Here is a 15,395-nt window from a genome sequence, read left to right as displayed (position 1 = left end):
ATGCAGGCAAAGGTGCCATCTGTTACATCGCAGTCCAGACATGAAGGCTATTCCAAAATTCTGCCCATCCCTCATAACATATATAACTTCAATATCATACCAAATAAAGCAGGCAAGATAATCAAGTCATGGAATGTGAAGTTTGTTTTTTTTTTTTGTCATTTCACACAAGGGACACAAATGTATTTATCGCACATTTCTGCACCTTCAGTGATCATTTCGCTTCTACAAACGTTGCATATTGAATGGGATTCATTTGTCACAAGCTGTTCCCGTGCTGTTGACAACACAATTTCACACATGCTAATTTGTCCGTCTGTTTACAGCAGGCGCCTGATTCTATGTCGGCTTTAAATGGAACATACACCCGGATGTATGTATTGTTAGTTATTGATCAGTTTATATTAATACTGTGTTTGATGTGAATTGTATTAATTTATCAGAAAATGTAAACATGACAGTTCATAGTGCAGCTTGATTAGCTACATCAGCTGTTGTCATGACGACCCTGAATCACCAAAGTGACTTGTGGGCCAGTGAAGCATATTTGGGGACCTCAACTTGAGTCAGTGACATGAACATGCTTGTTTTTCAAATGTGGGAGGAAGACAAAGTACCTGGAAAATATTAATGCAAGTATACACAATTTATAACTTTTTTTTTTCTGCCTCCCGATTATTTAGGGTGTAATTCCAATGTTGGTCACTAAATGGTAGAACATATTTTTTTTTCTTTTTACACTGTGTAAATTGGAATGAATGAAAACGAGTATTTCAGCTCAACACAGTTTTACTGAAGATCGTTGTATGTCAAATCCTCTTGAATCCTGCTTTTTATGCCAACAGAGAGTGACTGCTGTAGGTTCCTTTTGTAATTTACATCCCTGAGCATGATTATTGATGTATAATTTGAGATTATATGTTTGTTGGTTTGGAAAAAATGAATTTGTTTGGGAGTCTGGAACGTAACTCACCAGATTACACAAAACAATCGATAAAGATGTAAAATACAGCGAAGTGGTTTGTAGAAATTTTAATTTGAATAAACAACAGGAATCCGGTTTGCTCAAGAAAATAAAACACCAATAAAACAAAACCAAAAAAAGTACAAATACTAATAATGTAAGTCATATAACAGGAGCGATTGTGAAGGAGCTTATCATGCTTGCCATAGTACCTAATATCCCACAATACAATATTTACAACTCATCCATTCAAAATGGTCATTACGTTACCATGAAGTCACGTTTCAACACGAGCCGATTATCCAGTTTCTAACAAGAAGAGATACTCGGTGAGTTAAACAGTTTAACTCATGGTGATCATCTCATATTTGTCCTTCAGACTGCAGTCTTCGTCCTCCTCATCTTCCTCCTCCTCTTCGTCGCCCTCCTCCTCGTGAGGCTTCTCGGCTTCGGCGTGGGGATGGTGAAGCTCGATGAGCAGGTAGTACAGGACGGCCGCGACCACAGCCCCAACCATGGGCCCCGCCACTGGGATCCACCACCAGTATCCTGCCGTGCTGCATAGAAACAAATGGCAGGTTGATATTTTGGACAGTGTCATGGAACCATGTTGGATCAACAACGACAACAACAATCAATGCCGTCTGTTGAGTGCATGTGACATTATATAATAAGCCAACAATGCTTGTTGCCTAATCATTTATTTCAATCAATATGTTTGTTTGTGGGCGGCCAGTGGTTAGCGCGTCGACCTCACAGTGCAAAGGTACTGGGTTCAATTCCAGCTCCGGCCTTTCTGTCTGGGCTTTGCATGTTCTCCCCATGCCTGCGTGGGTTTCCTCCGGGTACTCCGGTTTCCTCCCACATTCCAAAAACATGCATGGCAGGATGATTGAACACTCTAAAATTGTCCCTAGGTGTGAGTGTGAGCACGGATGGTTGTTCGTCTGTGTGCCCTGCGATTGGTTCAGGGTGGCCCCCGCCTACTGTTCGAAGACAGCTGGGATAGGCTCCAGCACGCCACGCGACTCTTGTGAGGATGAAGTGGATCAGAAAATGGATGGATGGATGTTTGTTTGTCCACTAACCAGTCAAGTGTGGTTGATGGAGGACTAATATTAATCGTACGATTGACTACATTATTGAACAGATGAAAAACATTATTTAAAAAAAAAAAGAACAAAATGTCACATATTCACTGCAGATGCATTGTGTTGAAAAAAAATGAAGAAATATTTTGTCTTGCATTGCCCTGGTCCTGACACACAGATTTTTTTTTTTTTTTTTTGTGGGACCCAGCATGGGCTATAGCACAGGACCGCCGTTCCTATTTTTGTGCTGGTTGCTTTGCGAGCCAACAGGATGTAGGCTGATGCCTTTCACCACTGGTTTTTATTTGTCATTCTTACAATCAAAAGCCTAGGCCTTACTTAAAATAAGGAGGAAGACATGAAAAGCAGCTCAAAAATCAAACGAACGAGGTCCGTCCTTTGATATTGGCACCACAGGATCTGAGGAAGTTTAGGCTCATCCATGAGTGCATCTCAATGATGATTTGAGATGGACTTCAGGCTGAGGAGGTTGCTGTGCTTTCTTTACCTCATCAGAGTGGGACGTGGGGTTTTTTGTCTCAAATTTCTGCTCACAAGTTAATCAAAAAATAGTTGAAAGATGGTTTGTATCACAAAAAAAAAGTCACCCCTGTAGTTAAATCCCAAATGTGTCACGCGGTCACCTGAAGACGTCCATTCCCCATCCAGCCACAGCAGTGAACAGTCTCGGCCCGAGATCCCTGGCAGGATTCAAGGGGTAGCCACAGTTCAATCCCATCGACACCCCGATGGCCATGATGATCAAGCCGATGGCCAGTGGCTCCACACCTTTCGGAGCGCCGATGTTTCCTCCGTCGATGATGGCCAAAATGCACAGAACAAGCATGCCGGTGCCCACCACCTGCAAGGAGAGCGATAACGTCACTTGTGGCTGCACTTTATTGTGGTCAAGTCCTTCAAATAACATTAGAATTATCATAATATTCCTTTTTTTTTCCAGTGTGACATGTAATGAGGATGCTTATTATAAAAACTGAAATAAACAGAAATGCGCCTTCATTTTTGGTAAGATTTGATTCATGTGTCTGCAAATATAAATACTGCAATACATAAATGGAAACGGTGGTTTTCAGAAACGTTATTGTGAGTCATCGATCCCATTTCACTCGATTAGTCTGGAGTCAGTTACAATTTGGCCTCAAAAGAAAAAAAAATGTTTCCATGAATTCACTTTCCAGATGTGATTTTAGTCTTTTCGAGAGTACTTACAAGAGCAAAATGAGCAAACTTTTTGTCTCCATTTTTGAGGATCCTACCGTGTACGTGCGTTTGTCTTTTTTTTCTTTCTGATAAATTATGATAAAGTAAACTACATTTTCTAAAGAAATAATAAAAATAAAAATTAAGATGAAAAAAAAAATGTGTGGACACATAGCTAGCTAAAATTTGCTGAGTCACAGAGCAATGGCTAATTTGAATGAAACAAATTCTACTCTGTTAGCTTTACCTAATTAGTTGGCAAGTTGTAAGATAAGATTTAAACCACTTTTGGCATTTATATTTTTATAACTGTGGTTTGTTTCTTTTCACAAGTATCTACATACAGAGTATGTTTGACAACTGAAGGATGTTAAATGAATGTTACTTAAAGTAATCCACAAAACATTGCCTTTACATTCAATAATAATGGCTACAGTTGATGGCTGAGGAATCAGATTTATTTTCCTTCCAAATTATTCCTGAGAGAATTTTTTTTATTTTACATACAAATACAAATTTGTGAGCGTTGTGAGTGTTCAAACAAACTACTGTCGGGCCCAAAACCCGAACCCCAACCTATTGACCCGATTACCTAAACCTCACTTCAACACATTTTTAGCCCTAACATGTTGTTTTTGGATCAATGCACAGATTTAGCAGACTGGAAATGGTGTTGAGCATCGTAGGTCTGACCTTCCGGTGACTCGGGTCATTAAACCCAAAACCAAGCAAGGCAAAAGAGGGGGTCATTATCTAACTAAATGGGGCAATCAATTTCACATTGTAGACATTTCCTAGATTTTCCTGTATTTCGAGCCCGAATGGGATGAGCAGCAGAATGATTGGGCCATTGTGAGTTGAGTTTACCTGATCAATGAATCCGCCGAGAATCGACAGGTGTCTCGCCGGGTAGGATGCGAAAATGTGTCCGGTTGCATTTATTCCCGTCACCGACAATATCCCGCTGGTGAAGTCCATGAAAGCATCTGTGAGGGGTTCAGAGAGTTCTTGACGAAGATCAAAATTTCAAGTGGACAGTTGGTGGTTATACAAAGCAGTGATTGTGCCATGAGTGATCATCAAGTGTGTTGCAGGGAATTGTCCAATTTTACTTCACTGATCTGAAAACTATGATTAATTTCGTAAAAACTATGTTTCTTGTTCAACTATCGATGCCAGCGACTGTCGTTCGGACGATTACATGGTCTTCTACTACAGAGTGTCCCATAAGTCTCTATAGATTCATTCATATATGCTTCTAACATTTATTTCTTTGGATTTAAGATAACCCAGAGAATGCACTTGAATAAAAAGCAACGAAATAACCCTCGAGAAAGAAAATAAACCTAATCTAACCCTAATCACAGCCCTAACCCCTAATCACAGCCCTAACACCTAACCATAACCATAACCCAACCCCTAACCCTAACCTAACTCTAACCCTAACCCTAACCCTAACCCTAACCCTAACCCACGACCCAAACCCTAACTCGAACCCTAACCCTAACCCCGAACAACTAACTCCTAACTCCCTAAAGCTAACCCTAACCCTAACCCTTAACCCCAACCCAAACCCCTAACCCCTAACCCAACCCGTAACCCCAACTCCTACCCCTAGAATGCACTTGAATAAAAAGCAACGAAATAACCCTTGAGAAAGAAAATAAACCTATTCTAACCCGAATCACAACCCTAACCCCTAACCATAACCCTAACCCAACCCCTAACCCTAACCTAACTCTAATCCTAACCCTAACCCGAACACTAACCCCTAACCCTAATCCCTAAACCTAAACCTAATCCTAACCCTAACCCTAACCCACAACCCAAACCCTAACTCGAACCCTAACCCTAACCCCTAACACCTAACCCCTAACTCCCTAACTCTAACCCTAACCCTAACCCTTAACCCTACCCCCTTACCCTAACCCCACCTCCAACCCCAACCCCTAACCCTAACCCCCAATTCTAACCCTAATCCCCTAACCCCAACCCGTAACCCCAACTCCAACCCCTAACTGTAACCCTAACCGTAACCCTAACCCCTAACCCAAACGCCCTAACACTAACCATAACGCTAACCCAACCCCTAACCCTAATCCTAACCCTAACCCCAACCCCAACCCCTAACCCTTAACCCTACCCCTCTTACCCTAATCCCACCTCCTAACCCCAACCCTAACCACTAACCCTAGCCCCAGGTAGCACACAAGGTATAATGAGGGAATATTTACTGACATTTTTGTTTGGTGTCCTGCTATCAGAATTTTCTGACGTCAAATATGTCTTGGCTCAATAAAAGTTGTGAGACACAGCCAGAAATTCATTCTTCTAACCATAACGCTAACCCAACCCCTAACCCTAACCTAACCCTAATCCTAACCCTAACCCTAACCCCAACCCCTAACGCTTAACCCTTAACCCTACCCCTCTTACCCTGATCCCAGCCCCTAACCCCAACCCTAACCACTAACCCTAGCCCCAGGTAACACACAAGGTATAATGAGGGAATATTTAGTGACATTTTTGTTTGGTGTCCTGCTGTCAGAATTTTCTGACGTCAAATACGTCTTGGCTCAATAAAAGTTGTGAAACACAGCCAGAAATTCATTCTGAAAACAATAGTATGCTCACCATAGTATAATCCAAATACTGCAGCAGCGCCAGCAAACGCGCCAAGAAACTGAGCGATGACGTAGAAAGGAAACTTCCAGATCTTCAGTTTGCCAAGGATCACCATGGCCAGAGACACAGCAGGGTTCACGTGCCCCCCTGGGGTTGAGGATAAAGGCGAAAATGAGAGAGGGCTGCGGCTGGTATGATGGGTCCAAAGGCCCTTAAATCAGGACTACATTCCATCCATCCATCCATTTTCTGATCCGCTTTATCTTCATATGCATCGCGGCCATTTTCTGATCCGCTTTATCTGCATATGCATCGCGGCGGGTGCTGGAGCCTATCCCAGCTGTCTTTGGGCAGTAGGTGGGAGACATATTGTTTAGCCAGCTAACGAATGTTACATTACTGTAAATTTTTAAGTAAACAGTCAATAAAGCCCATCTAGGCTTTTCTGTAGGTTGATGCAGCTGCATTAGCACGTCTCTTTATATGTTTTCAAAAAAGTGAATATGAGGCTTGGTAAAGTGGTTTCGACAGCATATGATGTAGCTAAGGCGCTGTATAAGTGCACTCAATTTACATTATGATCAAATTGAAGTTTTCATTTTTTTGCTCAATGGTGTGTTTTTCGGCAAAGTGCACTGAATGACTCATTTGACTTCAGGACTTGCGACTTAAATGATGAACAAATAGCGAATGTGGATTTTGAGTGTGAGTCTGAGCTCTATCAGTAGTGTATATATAGTATGTGAAAAAAAACTCTGTCGCGTGTATTTTTTCAGCAGTGTTTGAGTTGTGTGTGGGAGATAATACTGATTGATGTCCCCAATGGCCTCCCTAGGTTGGCATGATATCCTCTCCACCATTAGGGAGGCTGTCACATTTACGAGGGACAGCAGAACGAAAGCAGCCCTCCAGGGGGTAACGTAGGGATTGGTTGAAGAACAACAGACTGTCAGACAAGTTACTGGCCATAAATTACCACCATAGCAGCGCCGACTTTCTTTTAAAGAAATAAAATGTTCTGGCTTCACGGATGCCGTTTGGTCTTGCTGCTCAAACGATCCCGGTCACGTTTTGAAGCCAATGTTTGCCAGAGATGCGCGGACGTGGGCCCGCGATCGATGTTTGCAGGACATTCAGCGCCCCAGGTTATGGACGACCGCGGAGAGGCTGCGCAGTGAGACTACCAAATCAATGGACAGCGCACACTCATTGACTGCCGTAGAGATAGCACGTTTCTGCTGGATGAGAGCACAGTAGAATCACGGAGGTGGCACATAGCTGCACGGGAGACCATACATACATTTGTTAAAAATGGGCCCTCCCATTGGCTGGTGACCATTTTAGGGTGTACCCCGCCACTGACATAAAGTCTTCTTGGGTGGGCTCCAATTCACCTGTGATGACATTCCAATTACAAATTCCCGTGCCCAATTGTTTTAAATCTGACCATATATGAAAAACACCCAACTATCGCAAAAATCCAGTGGGCATCCTTCCTGTCCGTTTCAGTCTGGCAATTTCTCATGCGTGGCATAATGGTATTTACCTGATACTCCACCAGCTACGTAAGCCGCCATCATCAGTCCTACAGAGAAACCGATGTGCACGGTGAGTGGCTCACCCAAAGAGTTGCGACTGAGGACCGTCTGGGCCACCGAGCCACAACCAAACAACTGAAACACAGAACAACACTTAATATACCTAAAATACAGCTAATAAATTGCCAAGTGGGTAGCATGATGGGTATGCATGCACAGGTGTGTGTGTGTGTATGTATATATATATAGAGAGAGAGAGAGAGAGAGAGAGAGAGAGAGAGAGAGAGAGAGAGAGAGAGAGAGAGAGAGAGAGGGGGGGGGTGATTTATATATACAGTATATTTTATATATATATATATATATACACACACATCATGCTACACACAAGGCAATTTATTAGGTACACCTACACTATCTAACGAGAGCTAAAAAAATATCTGCCTTTAAAAAGATAATAAATGCTCTGCATTCAGCAATGTTTTTTATTATTATGATTATTAATAGGTTGGTATGTCAGCTAAACTGGCAAAATATTTAAAACAGCTTTCGGTAAGATACAGTCCAGTTCTACATTTGCAAACTAAAACCACAAATTGCAAACAAATAAACGAATATCTCTGACAGTGTCAGTCAAAACAGCATATTTACAAATGCATGTTTTCTTTTATGGCTCTCATATTGTATTGAAATGTCTAATTAAGTGAGAGTATAACTATAGGGAAAATAAAAAAAGAAAAAATTGTAAATGTAATTCTAAGTGCTACTTACAACCAGAACAAAGGTCCCGAGGAATTCTGCCAGGAATTCCTTCAGTATTCCATGTTTGATCGCACAATGTTTCCTCATCCTTCTGTTATTTCAAAGTTTTATCGCTGTGCTGACCGTGACGGAAGTGTCTCAACGTTCTGCTGCGTGAACTTCTGAGAAGTGGATGTCATGTCAGATCTCCACCTCTGCCCCAGAGCAGCCATTCAGCACCCAGGATTGATTCGCTCGTACACCCATCGACAAGTTTCCAGGCGCTGTGATTGACACGTGGTTGCTACTGTGATGCATGATTACGGTGGCATGGACAAGACACTGTAGGATTTTTATTTTATTTATTTTTTTGGTATGGAGTTTCTGGAGGTTTATAAACGTAAATACATATTTTGAAAAGTACAGTACAAGGAACCATTAGTTGGGGAGATATTTCTGATCAACCTTAATAGAACAGAATATAAATGAACATACACAATGTGGGCAAACGTATTTAAACAGGGGGTCAGTGCACAGAACATATTCATCGATCGAACCCTAGCGGTTCGGTGAATCGATCTTAGGGGTTCGACGGAGCCTCTGCCATGGAGGTTAAGACACACCTGACTCAACGTGTCAATTAGTTATGACACGCCTGCTTGGCCATCACTGGCTACGGATGATCACATTGCATTGCTTGGCCAATCAGTGCTGCGGGAAATTTAGTTCGCTCAGTAGTCACCTGTGACTGTCGTGATACGATATACAATTTAAAAAAAAAACTGTAGTTAGGCCATATAATTTACTTTTAATGTCGTGAATTTGTAAAAAAATCACATTTTTCAGTTTTACAAATGAAGGGTTCGATGAATGTGCATATGAACTGGCTGGGTTCGGTACCTCTAACAAGGTTAAGAACCACTGAGGAACATTTGTGAAATCACTGATATTGGACCTGAGAAAAGGCTTTGCTCATAATTTCTAGTTTAATTCATCCCAAATGTGTTTGACGGGATTGAGTTTGTGCTAAATTTGAGAACCCTGCAATAGAAAGATGATCGCTGGTACAGTATTTGTTAATGCTGTAGTCCACATCGTGAGCACTATGGCTTTTGTTGCCACATGACGTAGTTAACAACATCGCCACTAGAGGTCAGTGTGAACACAATGCCAGGGTAAAAGGAGTTGTTACTGGAATTACTGGGAAAAAAAAAACGTCCAAACGTGATGTGAATTATTTTATCCAGTTAATCCGAACCAGTGTCATCCAGGCCGTCGCCATCCTCCGCCACTTTAATGACAGGAGCCGATTTCCGTTTGCGCCTGGTGATGAAAATAAGAAGACAGAAGAATCACAAAGTTAAGCCGTACTTTGTCAATTGTGCGTAATCCAAAAGGAAGCATTCATTCACCTCATGTCTTTCCTCATGGTGTCAATTTGGCCGTGAAGATGCTCGTTGGCCTCGAGCTGCTCCTCCAGCTCTCTCTGCAGCTTCTTCTTGGCGTGCTCCAGGCGCTCGATCTCCTCCTCGGCCTCGTCCATCTGCCTCTTGGCCGTCTTCAGTCTCTGAGTCAACTGCGCCGTTTGCAACAAGTCAGATCGCGGACGGTCAGGAGGCGAGGGTGACAGATGGCGACGCGGGTTCTACCTACCTGGTCCCTGTGCGTCTGCAGGTTGGCGTGATCCTCGTCGGCCTGCATCTTCATCTCCTTCACCTTGCGCTCCAGTTTGCGGTTGGCTTGCTGCAAATTGTTGTTGTCCCTGAGAGGAGATGCGCCAAGAGATCAGCTGCAGCTTCCTGTAATGTTACACCCTCCCACTGTGATGCTCGCAGCCTTGCAAGCGTAGGGAAAGTGATACCACAAGGGGGGATCACCACACAACTAATATGGAAAAAAATGTTCTTGGTATTACTTTACATCGTGGGATTAAATAGCCTTCCGCTGTTATGACTGTAATATGTTTTTAGGTAACCGTCGTTACATATAATCTGCAGTCATTGTTATTCGTTTTCCCCTCAATCTTGCGATTGCAATTTAATATGTGTTGATTTTTTTTTCTCTCAAGGTCTCAAAAGTTTCTGACTTTCAAAATCAGATCGCAATAAATGCAAACAAAATTGTGGCTTTATCAATTCTACTTTTGCTTCATGAAGGGCAACCCGGTGGGTGAGAGGTTAGCGCGTTGACCTCACAGTGCAGAGGTGCAGGGTTCAATTCCGGCTCCGGGCCTTCCTGTGTGGAGTTTGCATGTTCTTCCCGTGCCTGAGTGGGTTTTCTCCGGGTACTCCGTTTTCCTCCCACAGTCCAAAAACATGCATGGTAGGTTAACGGAGCACTCTAAATAGTCCCTAAGTGTGAGTGTGAGCGCGGATGGTTGTCCGTCTGTCTCTGTGTGCCCTGCGATTGGCTGGCAACAAGTTCATGGTGTACTTCGCCTACTGCCGAAGAAAGGTGGGATGGGCCCCAGCACGCCCGCGACCCTTGTGAGAATAAGCGGATTAGAAGATGGATGGGTGGAATTGCTCAGTTAATGGCGTGCTTACCTTTCCTCCCCTTGCAACCGCTCCTCAAGTTCTTGGATGCGACTATTGAGTTTGGAAATGAGAGAGTCTTGGTTGGTCCTCTGTGATCCTTCTAAATGAGTCACTCTGCTCTTCAGGTCTTTATTCTGATGCAGGAAATGAAAGAAAGGAATGTCACAAATGAGGCAAATTAAATTAAATGCTAGATGGCCAGTACAGGTCAGAGTCTGGTCACATAAACAAAATAATGAGGAGACACCACTAAATCATTAAACGCATCAATGAAGAATAGAAACATCGATGCTTCCAAGAACAGTTTGGAGGTAGGCCATTTTCTACTCCACTATGCTCCATAAAAGAAAGGTCGCGTGAGTTTCGCATGGAAGAACTGCACAGAATCCTGATAGCCGGAGCCATCTCTCAGTTCCAACATGCCAAGTGTTCTGCTTTCTACGCCTCATCATTTTACAACACCCACAAAAGACCACACAACAGATACGTGGTATATCCTTCTTTGAATGATGGGTTCGCCCTACCTGTCTTTCCAGACTTGTGTTGTCACACTCCAGGTCTTGCCTGACTGCTCTTTCCTGCATCAACTCACTCCTCATCTGATCCACCTGGTACACATAACATAGGCCGACACATCAAAATGTACAATTTGGCCCCGTGCAATCACATCACATTGCAATTAAACACTGTCTAGTGCAACATTGCAAAAAATGTTAATAAAAATGTAGAACAGATAAATATGTAGGCTCTGACGGCACACGCTTTTACAATATATTTCAGCTTACTATTAGCTGGCCGGATAGCTAGATAGATCTGCAATGACAGTGTCAATCAAAGCAGATAGAAATTGGAAATATCCCTTAAATCGACTGGATGGGTTTGTCCTACCTCCCACATTGACAAAAAAAAAAAAAAAAAAAAAAGAAAGGTCACTTTCAGTTTAAATGGACTTCATTAGAGGAAGAGGAAATGCTGTCTAGTCTTTGCGGCCTCTTGTCTCTGCAGAGGCCCAGTGAAGGGAAAATGAATCACCACACACACACACAATAGTTTGCTGTTTTGTGTCTTTGCACTCCATCCAAAATAGTGTTTTGTGTCAATTAGTCCGGAGCACTTTGCTTCTAACAGTGGCCTACTTGAGCAAAAAAAAAGAAGAAGAAAAAAGAAAGAAAAAAAATCCCATGCTGACTAAGGTAATAAGAAACATATGACATGTGAGGAGTGAAGGCGTACGTCAGTGTGGCTACAAAGTGAGCACAATGAAACAAAAAACTTTTTAGGGGACGACTGGAGAGCTGTGGGGAAATCTGAGTATGCAGCACATCTGTTTGTGGTAAAAGCACAACTTGTGATAATAATTCGATTGACCCTTGACTGAATCTATCCAAAATAAAAAAGCTCAGTGTTCTATTTGGAGGTATGTAAACCTACCTGCTCTTTGGTTTTGTCTAATCGCTCCATCAGGCGGTCAGCAGTGCTGCGCTCATCGTTCACGTCTTCCTCTAGCTGACCGATGCGGCCCTGAGAAGGAAAAGAGAATGGGAAAAACATTTTATTTGAGCGTTATTGGTTATTTTCAGATCCTTTTGTCAGTTCATTTGTACTAATATGAGCATTTTAATTATTGTCAGTTGTTATTTTAAAATGATTGGGTTATATTAGCGTATGATAATCAGATTTTTGTTGAGTTTTTATTTTCTTACAAATGAACACATGACAACAGAAGAAAGCCTCCCCCGAAAAATCAGGAAATACATCATAAAAAAAAATAAAAATAAGAGACCAAGATAAATCATTAAAAAAAAAAAACATTATGCCAATAATGGGACATGAAAACTGTACAACTGGAAAAACAAAAAAAGAAATTATTTCCGATCTCGGGAGATGAAGTCCCAAAAAACATGAGATAAAGTGGTTGCATAATTGTGTACTCCCTGTTACAATTGGGGATTGGGTTGTGGTCAGAATTCACCATCCATATGCATATTCTTACGTTAACTCATTCACTCCCAAAGACGTTTTTAAACGTCTTTTCAGACTTGGTCCAGAATTGGCTGGTACTGAATGAATTAAATGCAATTGTCAGCACACACCTGCCACCATTTACAATGCCTCTAAATCACCCCAAATTAAGTTCAGCTGTTCTAGCAGGCTTTGAAAAAAAAAGTCAAATTAAAAAAAAAAAAAAAAATGACTGAAATTATTGATCTTCGTCTCATTTTTTAAAATCTTTAAATTTTATGTTAAGAACACAGATACAATATGGCTGCTCAATTCATGATCAGAGCTAAATTCCAGCTGGTTAGAAAATGTTTTTAAAACAAGAGATCACCGCTGCCTCGGGCGTCGGCGATAGTACAATGTTCCAGTGTTTGTGTCGCACTCAGACAGGTCGGAGAACTTTTCCCACTAAACGGGCGGCTTTCCTCGCTCGACGCGCAGTGTCAACACACTGATGTCACTGTGTAATGTTTTGTCATCAGCAAGACAAACAGAGCCGAGCTGTGAGACGCTGCTGCAGTGGCGCCGTTTGGCACCCTCATAGCTCCCAGGGACAAGGCAAAGACAAATAGTGGCGCCGGGACACATGGACGCCCCACGGCATGTGATCCAGGGTAATATAACGTCTGCTCACGTATGTATGAATGACTTCAAGGGTTCTTCGGCAGGTTATTTGTTAAGAGTTGTCACAATAGTGAACCATTACAAGCCCAATAGTGCCATTTTTGTTGATGTCGATTCTAATTCATCCAGGTCACGGATATCCCTTATTTCCCACCAGAAACATAAATAGGCCGACTCGACACTTAAAATTTCGAACCAAAGGAGCTTTTTGCACAAAAGGTCTTTAAAAGCCAAAAAGAGTTGAATTGCCTTGATTCTACTTTTGCAGAATGACAGTTTTGAATGAGTTTTGTTTTATATCAATTATGTTTATAGTTGGGCGGCACGGTGAGCAACTGGTTAGCACGCCTGCCTCACAGTGCAGAGGTGGAGGGTTTGATTCCGGACCCGGCCTTCCTGTGTGGAATTTGCATGCTCTCCCCGTGCCAGCGTGGGTTTTCTTTGGGTACTCCAGTTTCCACCCACATTCCAAAAACATGCACGGCAGGCGAATGGAATACTCTCCTAAAGTTTCCCGAAGTGTTCTGGTGAGCGCGAACGGTTGTTCGTCTCTGTGTGCCCTGCAATTGGCTAGCAACCAGTTCAGGGTGTCCCCCGTCTACTGCCTGCAGATCGCTGGGATCGGTTCCAGCATACCCGCGACCCTCGTGAGGGAAAGCGAATCAGATGATGGTGAGATGGATGTTTATCATTTTGATGACAGCACTGTGCTGCATGAGATCCTCAAGTCAACTCACTTTGCGATACGCAGCAGTTTGGCAAGACAGCGAACAATTCTTCAAAAAAGGAGCCTTCAGGCATATATGTTCACCTCTAGGAGTTTGACATGCCGCTCGCGCTCCTCCACCGTGGTGGCGTTCCTCTCCTCCAGCTCATCCACTCTTTGCTCCAGCTGCCCGGCCTTGGACTGGGCCTCCTGATGCTCCCTGTGACACCTCCGCAGATCTTCCTCCAGAGGAAGCAGCTGAGCGCAGAATAAACATGAAGATTAGGAGAGTAGAGGAACGTGAAAGAAGTGATACTGTACTTCTGACTACTTTCGACTGTTGGGAGTGTTCCTTGGTATCTCACTGTAGCTCCGAAATTCCCTTTGGTCTATTTTATCAGTGACTTTGACATGTGACCCCTCGTTGTGATGAGTCAGCAAAATGATTTGCGAGGGCCACACCTCATCCTGAAGCTTTTTGGCTGCTAGTCGGGATTTCTCCAGCTCAGCTCCTTTTTCCTGCAGCTGTCTGCGCAGCTCGGCCAACTCCCTCTGACTCTTCTCTTTGGCCTCGTCGACTTGGCTCTGAAGAACATCTGTAGATGCCTCGCAGTCCTCCATGATGCTATTCATCTGAGCGGGCAGATTTACAAGCAGAGAGGTGAAACTCCCCCGTTAAGGTTTAGTCGGTCCTGCCCTCGTGAGCAGCAGAAAGAGGCGGGGAGGCTCATACCTTTCTCTGAAGTTGTTCGACTGTCCTGTCCTGCAGCCTTCTCTCATCCTCCAGCTCACTTTTGCTCTTCCACAACTCCTCAGTTTGTTTCCGCTTTTTTTTTTTTTTTTTACTTGCACTTCCTCCAGACGAGCCAACAGCGAGCGGTTGGACTGACACATTTCCTCTTCATTTCTCCTCACATCCTGCAGTGCTTCCTCCAACTGCTGTTTTTCCCTCTTTTCGAGCAAACAAACAACAGGAAAACCAAAGGCCGCATGACATCATTTCACCCAGGCCACCAGAAGGAAACAAAAACAATTAGTGAGCAGAAGCACACCTCCACTTCATTTATCACCTGCAAACGAGAATAGCTGCGATGTCTAATTTGAATATTCTAATTGAGTTAAAAAAAAAAGTTTACTTGACGCAAAAGAACAAAAAAGATTGAGATCCAACATTAAAGTGTCGATCATCGCATTATATTAAATGGGATTTCTAGTAGGTCTGAACGATTTTGAAAAATAATTGATTTCTCCAACCCCCCCATATTGCCATTTATTATGGAATTATTTTTTCAAGAGCCTATTCCCATGTATTTTTTTTTTTTTTTAACAAACACAAACAAAACATTAAGC

At 42.8% G+C, this 15,395-nt stretch overlaps 2 protein-coding genes across 3 annotated transcripts in view; both read right to left on the bottom strand.

Moving 5' to 3' along the window:
* Window positions 1–861: 861 nt before the first annotated feature.
* Window positions 862–8,460, bottom strand: aqp9a (aquaporin 9a). Of its 2 annotated transcripts, XM_019857094.1 has the most exons (7): window positions 8,208–8,460; window positions 7,448–7,574; window positions 5,911–6,048; window positions 4,144–4,262; window positions 2,845–2,917; window positions 2,700–2,756; window positions 862–1,521 (listed from the first exon to the last, which is right to left on the bottom strand). In XM_019857094.1, the coding sequence occupies exons 1-7, from the start codon at window positions 8,283–8,285 to the stop codon at window positions 1,340–1,342; spliced, it is 774 nt and encodes a 257-aa protein (XP_019712653.1). In that variant the 5' UTR covers window positions 8,286–8,460; the 3' UTR covers window positions 862–1,339. The 2 variants fall into 2 exon arrangements, with proteins under 2 accessions (XP_019712653.1, XP_019712652.1); XM_019857093.1 differs by having other exon boundaries at window positions 2,700–2,917.
* Window positions 8,461–9,005: 545 nt separating this feature from the next.
* The window catches only part of LOC109507489 (cingulin-like protein 1), a 12,026-nt gene continuing 5,636 nt past the window's right edge, over window positions 9,006–15,395 (bottom strand). The window contains 10 exon segments of the mRNA XM_019856946.1: window positions 9,006–9,500; window positions 9,590–9,753; window positions 9,831–9,939; window positions 10,724–10,848; window positions 11,239–11,322; window positions 12,146–12,235; window positions 14,151–14,303; window positions 14,508–14,678; window positions 14,779–14,891; window positions 14,894–15,037. Coding sequence (XP_019712505.1) covers window positions 9,425–9,500; window positions 9,590–9,753; window positions 9,831–9,939; window positions 10,724–10,848; window positions 11,239–11,322; window positions 12,146–12,235; window positions 14,151–14,303; window positions 14,508–14,678; window positions 14,779–14,891; window positions 14,894–15,037 — 1,229 coding nt within the window. The 3' untranslated portion in view covers window positions 9,006–9,424.

Source organism: Hippocampus comes, unplaced genomic scaffold (assembly GCF_001891065.2).
Source record: "Hippocampus comes isolate QL1 unplaced genomic scaffold, H_comes_QL1_v1.1 scaffold186, whole genome shotgun sequence".
NCBI classification, from domain to species: Eukaryota; Metazoa; Chordata; class Actinopteri; order Syngnathiformes; family Syngnathidae; genus Hippocampus; species Hippocampus comes.
This window is presented reverse-complemented; position numbering and strand designations above follow the sequence as displayed.